General features: G+C 27.5%; 1 protein-coding gene across 5 annotated transcripts in view; it reads right to left on the reverse strand.

Annotated features, from left to right (window-relative positions):
• Positions 1–8,569, reverse strand: part of LOC111033748 (serine/threonine-protein kinase Genghis Khan) — a 29,707-nt gene extending 21,138 nt beyond the window's left edge. For 3 of the 5 annotated variants that reach the window (XM_022314650.1, XM_022314651.1, XM_022314649.1), the window contains exons 1-5: positions 8,208–8,569; positions 1,485–1,551; positions 1,244–1,414; positions 207–397; positions 28–108 (exon numbers count right to left, since the gene is read on the reverse strand). In XM_022314650.1, coding sequence (XP_022170342.1) covers positions 28–108; positions 207–397; positions 1,244–1,414; positions 1,485–1,521 — 480 coding nt within the window. In that variant the 5' untranslated portion in view covers positions 1,522–1,551; positions 8,208–8,569. Of the gene's footprint in view, positions 1–27; positions 109–206; positions 398–1,243; positions 1,415–1,484; positions 1,552–4,751; positions 4,940–8,207 lie in introns of those variants that run through there. The other 2 variants (XM_022314652.1, XM_022314648.1) reach the window with 2 other exon arrangements.
• Positions 8,570–9,095: the final 526 nt, after the last annotated feature.

Raw genomic sequence — 9,095 nt, forward strand, 5'->3', positions numbered from 1 at the left:
TTACTTCATACTGTATACAAAAATTACCAGGTTTGTTTCGTCTTGAAAAGCATAATGTAAGTTGGTTATCCACCTACGATCACCATATACCAAAACATCTCTTTCTTCCTAAAATTACAAATAATATATAAATAACGACATAATTATATATATATTAAATTATTATTTAACATTATGACATATTAGTATTAAAATTATTAAGTTACTTGAAAACATGCTGTTTCAGCTCTTTTAAGCATCTCCCATTTGTTAAGAATTTTCATAGCATAAACTTTATCTGTTCCTTTCATATGCACAACACACACTTCTCCAAAAGCTCCACGGCCAATTACTTTGATGGTCTCAAAATCATCTCTAGTCAAACGCAATGACTTGACACATAATGCCACAGGTTTTACTATAATTATAAGTAAAACACACATTTAAAATATGATTACTTTAATAATATAAATGATACAATTTTTTTATTCCGATCTTTCTAAAATCTGTATGTAATATGTGGTATAATAAACATAAGTAATGATATTTATTGATTCAATACATTAAGAAAAAGACTTACAAGTCATGGAGAAAGAACCATCCAGTGATGGCACTTCGGTATCATGTAATGTTAATGATTTATAAAAATAAAATAGTAGACCAAATATAAACTGAAATGTAAGTTTTAGAAAAAATGATTGTTTAAAAAAAATTAAATAAAAAATGTTATTTCAATTTACTCTTATATAAATCTCATGAGATACTTTTATTTTAAAGGTAAACAAAATCTGTACAGTAAAACATCAGTTATCCACCCTACAAAAATGTTTGCACAAATGTATTTATAGATTCCAGTTTAATGTTTGTATTATGTTTAAGAGATTATTTTATTAACTAATAGCTCACATTAATGTAGATGTGTTATCTTAAATTTAGTTGGTTTGTTAACAGAATTGAGTACATTATTTTTTTTTTAAACGCAAAAAAGTATTTTATATTTTAAAAACATGCAAATATTTATTTTATCATATTATACTTGTATGTTATATATACAGCACATGAGTTTTATTTTCAATTACATACATATATATATTGTCTAATAATGTAAAAAATTATTACACAAATTAAAAATATATTTTTAACAATTTTTTGATTTTCTTACCCCCTCTGTCACAATTAATGTGGACAATCTAAGGTCCACTGTATTTTAGTATTAACCGTTTTTTTTTTATAGCAAAAGTGTTTCAAAAATACTAGTACATACCAAATTCTATAAAATCAGAAACAGTCTTTTCTCTGCGTAAGGATGAATTATTACATTCATCATACAGTACAAGCAAAACATCTAAAAGGGTTTCAATACTGAAGCATTTTCCTTGTCCTTGTATTGGACCTCCTAAAAATAATGCTTCCAACTGTCTCAGACGATTATCGCCTAAAATAAAAATAAAAATATGAAGAAAAGGTTATGAGTAAAAATATAAAATTGTACTATATAACATTACCTGATAAAAGTTTTATATCAGTCACAACTTCCGACATGGCATTTCCGTGAGTCGGCAGTTAAAATATCTAAAAACATGTACATTTATTAAGATTATATTTATATTTTATAATTGATAAATAACTACTTAAAAAAACTAGAATTTAATTCTGTATGAATAATTATATTATGCTAAGTAAAAATTACAATAGCAGAGGTACTTCATATACCAATGAAATCTATTCTATTTAATTTCATTGCTTTTGGTTTGATGAATAATAAATTATGCCTTAAAGACCTATCATTAAGTACTAAATTGATGACATGTATTTTTTCTACAATACTAGAATACGTTTTTACATCTAGTCATTAAATGTTGATAAAATAAATAAATGTTTTTTGATAATAAAGTGCGATTCAACTCCAATATAATTAACTCTGGTAAATATTTAACTTTGTGGAAACAAACAATTAAACAAATAAAAGATAAGTTTATACAGGTCAAATATTGAAAATAAATATACATAGTGAAGAGTGTTTTAAAATGCATGAGAACTGTATTATAAGAATGAAATTATTTAACTGTAATAAATATAAATAATAATATACGTAATTTTAAGATATTGCTTTATAATGTTTATAATATTCATATTAGGTATGTTGTTTATTGTTGTAATACATTTATGGATATGTTGCTCACAAAGTAATAAACTAAATAAGACACAATATTTCCTAAAAATCCAATAGCTATGCCTAATTTCTAATATTGGAATACACCTAAAAGAAAAGGTAAGCAAACTTCTATCATCACTAATGGTGTATAAAGGGCGCTAAGCCACCCAGATAGCGAGGTCTAGCCTCCTTTCCATCAGTTGAACAGTTAATAGTCAGGAAGGATATTGCATTTTATTGTTGGATGATTAAACATAGTTTTATGCAAGAAATATTCTTAATTTTAAAATTATATTTTCCCTATCATAATCACAAAGCACAATAACATGAATTAACCAAAGACATAATAAGAGATAGTGCGAATCATTATGGAATGATTAAATATTTTATAATATAGAAAGGGACAACTTACAGTAAGTGTAGAATAAACTAAAAATTAAGGATTACAAAAACAATGTTTGTTTTTTTTTGAACAGTAAAATGCTGCTGGTGTGTATACATTATTTTTGTTGAGTGTGGTATCACAACAGGAACAAGAACCATTGTATATGAGACATTTTTTTAACTAAACAATTTGACAAATCAAATATTGATAAAGCTCTAATGATTTTGAACTGATATATTTTATTATATTGTACATGGTCCAATAAATGTCCTTATCACACAGTATTATTGTCTATTTTTGAACACCTTGCTCAGAATTGTGTCACCTGGGATGTAGAAGTGATAGAATCTGGAATAGGATGGAAAGAAGCTGAAGAGGACTGGTCTTAAATGCTGTTACTCTAAGGAAGAAGATTTATTTTTAAAGATTATGCTAAAATATAGAATAGGTAAAAACAAGTTTTTATACCTATTATAATTTATTAGATACATCAGGTATATACATTATCAGTATAGTAGTTTGCCCATATGCTAAAACCAAACAAATAAACCTACACCCATATTCAATCAGGTTCATTAAATTCTAGTATAAAGTATACTGAACTAATAATCACAAAAACTTATGAATTTAAATCTGCCTTATAGATTAATTTAAAAATGACTAATTAATTATTAATTATATAATTCTTGAGAAATAGCCAAATATAAATAGTAAGGTGTTCCTTAATTTTCGATTTCAAAATATTATTGGTCTCCCCCCCTAAATCAGTGTGTATGCATATAAAAATGAACTACTAAAAATGTCAGGTCAATCCAATACGGCTAACCTGTGCCGACTTGAACTTGAAGTTTGAACTTAAATAATTTTTCAATAATTCTAGAAATTTTTGATATTTCTGTAAATATTACGTAAACCATTAAGAAAATTGTAATTTCTCATAATTTGTTTTTTCAAGTAAACTAAATTTTCTATACATTTTATAACTATACATTTTTTAATCAATTTTTAATTTATTAATGAGATATATAAGATTTACTCTTAAAAAACACAATTCCTCTGCAAATGTATTATTTACATTTTAGTATTTTACTGTAGCCTAAATAATAATAATAAGGTATAACTCATAATATTGAGTAAAATGAGAAAATGTTTACAATAATAATTTATAATTCTTAATTCTTATCTACTTATTAGGTAATTGACTCTACATTTTTTCAACATTTATAAATAATAAACGATAAAGCGGCAAAATAATAACTATGTGGTGAAATACGTATCTATTGACTATTATTTACGTAATACCTATAACTTATCGCCGATTTAAGATAACAAATAGTCTTATTTTGTGATTTATCATACATATGAGTTTGATTGTGATACTCACTTATTGCAGTTGTGTCAATGCCTTATATGTTGAAGGTTGTTGTGTTTTTTGTTTAGTTATCAATTATATTTTAAATAATAAAAATGTCAATAAAACTGAGAAGTGATTTTCAAATATACTTAATTGGATCTCAAATAACACAAATTCAAGGTTCGAAACTTCCATCCAACAGGCAAGTGCTTTCAGTATTTTTTTACAATATGAGAACCGTTAACCTTACGACTAAAGAAAGTGTAACGTTACCAATGCGAGAGTGTTGCATTTTTTGGGAAAAAACTAGGATTCCTATTCGAGCTGTTCAGCTTGCATAAATAAATTGATAAACTTATATGATGAATGGCGTAATCTTCAAAAAAGTGCACAAAAAGTAGGTGAATCTTATCAATCAAAAGAAAATGATTATAAAAATAAATTAAATTTATTATTTGAAATTGCTCAATCCGATGCTTTAAAAATAATTAAAATTGAAGTTGATAAACAGTTTCTAATAAACCAACGTTTGCCTGGGCGTCCTGGATGTCTTGTTGGTAAAGATATTAAAGGATCAATAAAAGAAAATAGTAAAATTCAACGAAAGATAAACGAATCAAAAAGAAAAGAAAATTATAATTATAATAAAAATTGTGCTTCAACTTAAAAAAAATAAAAAAATTTTTAATGTAATATAAAATAATTAACAATAAATTGTCCATATTTTCAGAAAAAAATATTGATGCATTTATAACAGAGGGTAGCTTGAAAATATTTTCTAAATTCAACAATGACGATGGGTTTTTGAAAGACGATCCGACAACTTGGGAATCAAATACGGACTTCACAAATGCAAAAAATATAGTTAATTCACTTACGATAATCAACGATACTGCAGAAAGGGCAGTGAAATTGATGGAAGATTTTAATGAAACATTTCCATTGAAATTTTTTCCATTTCCAAAAACAGTTCCTCTTACTGTGTGTGCAAGAACATCGAAAACTCTATCCTAATTGTAAAAAAAGTACACTTCAACAACATGTATAATTGAAATAATAGTATATTTTATATATTTTATACTTTATATTATTTAAATGCTTATATATCTCATTAATAAAAGGGTTGATGAAAAAATGTATGATTATAAAATGTATAGGAAATTTAGTTTTCTTGAAAAAACATTAGATGAGAAATTATAATTTTCTTAACGGTTTACGAAATATTTACGGAAATATCAAAAATTTCTAGAATAATTGAAAAATGTATTAAGTTCAAACTTCAAGTTCAAGTCGGCACGGGTTAACCTTTTTTGATTGACCTGAAATTTTTAGTAGTTCGTTTTTATATGCATACACACAAATTTAGGGGGTGAGACCAAGAAAAAAAAATTTTTTTTTGCTTATGTGGCTAAGGAAAACCCTAATGAATAGGTAAGTGTTATTCTACAGCTTTCCCAATTATCTTTGAAGTTATCAATCTAAATTGTATAATAAAGCAACAACCTAAATATTAACATTTTTATATTCACTTGTCAATAACTTAATGTAGAAATTAAAAGAAAACCGATGTCAAAATAAAATGCATAAAATATAATTAAATATTATAAATACTACAATGACATTATGTCGGGTGAACTTAGTAAAATTCTAAATACAATATATTCTATACTTCCTAGATCCTAGTAAAAATAATGCGAATATATTTATCAATTATAATCTATAAGGATGATGAAATTCTGTGCTATTACTTTTTTTTCAATAAAAAAATATATATTTAATAATCAAATGTTTCCCAGCTAACCAGGTAATTAGGTAAAAGTAAAATAAGAATCTAACTAAAATAATAGGTATAAATCATGTATCCAGGCCTTCCAGTTTTTTGAAAATTGTCTCAGTGTCCCAAAACTTTTTTAATATTAACTATTAAAACTAATAATTATTAAAATACGATTCAAAGTATAGTTATAATGCCCTAACATAACTTCGATAAAAATAATGATTTTTTTTTTGTTTTTACATAGAATAAATTATATTTATTGAATTTTTTTTTTTATTATGTACTAGACATCCCAGCAAAATATAATTAAAAATAATAAAATATTTATCACATTGCATTGATGAGTCAATTTTTTTTTATTCGGCAACACTATACAATACTATTCCACTCTTAGAGAAGTTCATCATGCAACTAAAAGATTTTTTGAGACTAAGATAGGTGTTATGCAGTATACATGTACAATGTACAACAAAAATTACTAAAAAAATATTTTAAGTTTTTTTTTAGCCACATCTATGATACACCTATGCTATTAACCTAAATTACCAAATTTAACACAAATTCCAAAACACTACATTATATCCAATTACAATAACAATTGCATTATCTGTAACCAATGGCAGCCCTATTATATAAACAAAAAATAATTAATTTTCACTGGCCTAAATAAAATGCATGCGTGAGCCACCGTAATGTGAATTATATTAGTGAAAAAAAAAACCCCCCTTCCTGAGTCTTAAAGAATCTATTGATACAATTTTTATTGAAAATAGTCCAGTAGTTTTTGAGTCAATAGAAGATAGACCAACAAACAAATTTATGGAACAAAATATTCATTTTTACCTCTTAGATCTAGTAATCCTAAGTATGAATAAACCACGATTTTAAATGTCGAGCTCAGACTCCAAACCAAAAATAATAAAGTACGTATTCCAAGTCTTGCATATGTAAAATTATACAGATTCAATATTTTTTTGAAAAACCAGAAAACTAATGAGAAGAAATATAAAAATAATGAATAAACAAAATGTGTAAACTTATCTCCATAAAACTATATTAATAATAATTAATTACGTTTATTATATATCACAGGTAAATAATTGTGTAATTTAAAACCTAGTTTAAAGAGAAAATTAAAATAATGAAATAGGCAAGTATAACAATATTTATTTAATCATTTTCTAAAATATTTTTATATGATAGGTATCTAGGTACCTACTTACTTAACAATTACAATTTATGTATATACTAAACGTTGGGACACAGAATCCTCCTTCAAAAAAAAATTACTATTAATTGCAACTTCAGATTTTATTAATATATAGGTAAAACAGTTATGTATATGTATTCAAAAGGATACAAATGCAGCAACTAGTGTTATTTTTATGTATATTAGTTTTTGTATGATTTATTAATAAACAAACTAATAAGTCTTACAGCCATTACTAACTGGACATTCAAATAACCATTGCATCAGACATCTAAACTATTGGTTATTTTTACTTTAATAATGAAAAAGAAATAATTTTATAATTTATTAATGAAAAACCATAATCTTAAAGTTATAGTAGGTATTAAAATAAACCAATAACAATCAGCATGAGGTACCTACTATAATCATAAAATTATAATTTCATTAAATTCTCAGAAGACTTCTAAACATTTAAAAACTAACAAAAGTATTAAATATCTATCAATAATTAATAAAAACAATAATTTATCACCTAAGAAAAATAAATATAGACAGCAGACACCAAAATTTAAATGTAACATAATAACAACATACATCACAATATTGACACAGGATATTACCCTATATTGACTCGCCTCTCGGTGACGCATAAATTATAAATTCTTATTTTCCAATATAGGTAGCACAAATGTATTTTATAATATTATGTATTGATAATTATATACATAAAGTACCTATGTATACACTATACATTATGCACAAAGTGTATTATTTCACATCTTGAAAATTTTTTTAAAGATATCTAGAATTCTGATTGAATCTGTATTGAAAACCAGTGAAATACACGTTAAAATATATGGACCTTAGACTGTAGTATTTTTTGCATCTCCAACATCAAACCTGGTCTAGCCCAAATCATTATAATTTTAAACAACTAATTCTACCTACCTATACACCACTCTTTAACTAATTGATCGATTCCGTCACTACATCTTAAAGAAATTGTTCGAACTGCCTATCGAAATTGCCACAAATATTAATTATGAGCTTACGTTCAGTCATAATATATATATTTTCTTTCCGAGTACAGAGTTTCACAGCTATAATGGTGTTTAACATATATGTGCATCATGTGTACAATTGAATTTCTCATGTACAGGTAAATATTCGTGGTAATAAACAACTAAACAGCCAATTGGTATACATAGAAACCATTTGATGAAGTCAGCGAGCCGTTTAAATCCAAAAATCCGTCTACCTACCGCTGTTGACACCATTGGGAGACCGACATGAACACCAACAATAGAATTTACATTTTGAGTGAAACGTCTTTAAGGGTACAATAACTACGCATTATTTACTCACCGGAATTAATTATTATACGTTGTTTATGAGCGGACCACAGTATGCAGTACTTCGGCGTTTTCAGGTACACCGCGCCGTCCCGGGACCAACGGACCAGTCACCCGATGCGCCCATCTCAAAGGATCAGATCAACAATTCAACGCACGTGTAACGGCGGCACAACTTTTTCTATTCTTTTACGTTTTTCTGGTCGCGTCTTTACTGTTGCCGTATTTTATTAGTAGTTTTTCACCTGCGTCATTCGATGCTCGGTGTCGGTCACTGACGACTGACGAATGGTTTTTTTTCTCCTATTCCGCTGCCCGCGGTATCACGAACGTTCGGAGTTCGGACGTTGTATAATCTCGTACCTACGCTTCGCGCTGTTGACAAGAGAATTTCGACGACGCGAGTCGGCCCGGTACGCAACGCAACGCCGCGCAACGGTGCCATTATTTTTGGGCGCGTTGACCTTTCGAAACGCATTCTGATGTGCGCGTTGCACCGGACGACTCCGAATCGAACGATGTCGGCGTCGGGGGCACCAGCTGCTGCAGCTCGCCCGCCACTTGCCGTTCGCGGCCAGCCCGCATATCTAGCGCGATAGTGTTGTACGGCGTGATCGAATGACCGAATCGTGTAAAATAAAAATAAACCAATATAGTTAATCCCGCTCTCTATAGATGTATATCTAGTTCTTCTGTACTAGTCCTCCATTTAAATCGTCATCCAAATCGGATTTAATCTACATATACCAGCCAGCAGCCTTAGCCCTAATATATCTACTATAATTTTTTAGTATACATTATTAGACATGCATATCAAATTATATCTGCTGTACTGCTATTGCTATGACAAGTTTTAGGCCATACATTACATTATTATCATTTTTAGTCTTTATTGAAGGCA

This window comes from Myzus persicae, unplaced genomic scaffold (assembly GCF_001856785.1).
Source record: "Myzus persicae strain clone G006 unplaced genomic scaffold, MPER_G0061.0, whole genome shotgun sequence".
Taxonomy (NCBI): Eukaryota; Metazoa; Arthropoda; class Insecta; order Hemiptera; family Aphididae; genus Myzus; species Myzus persicae.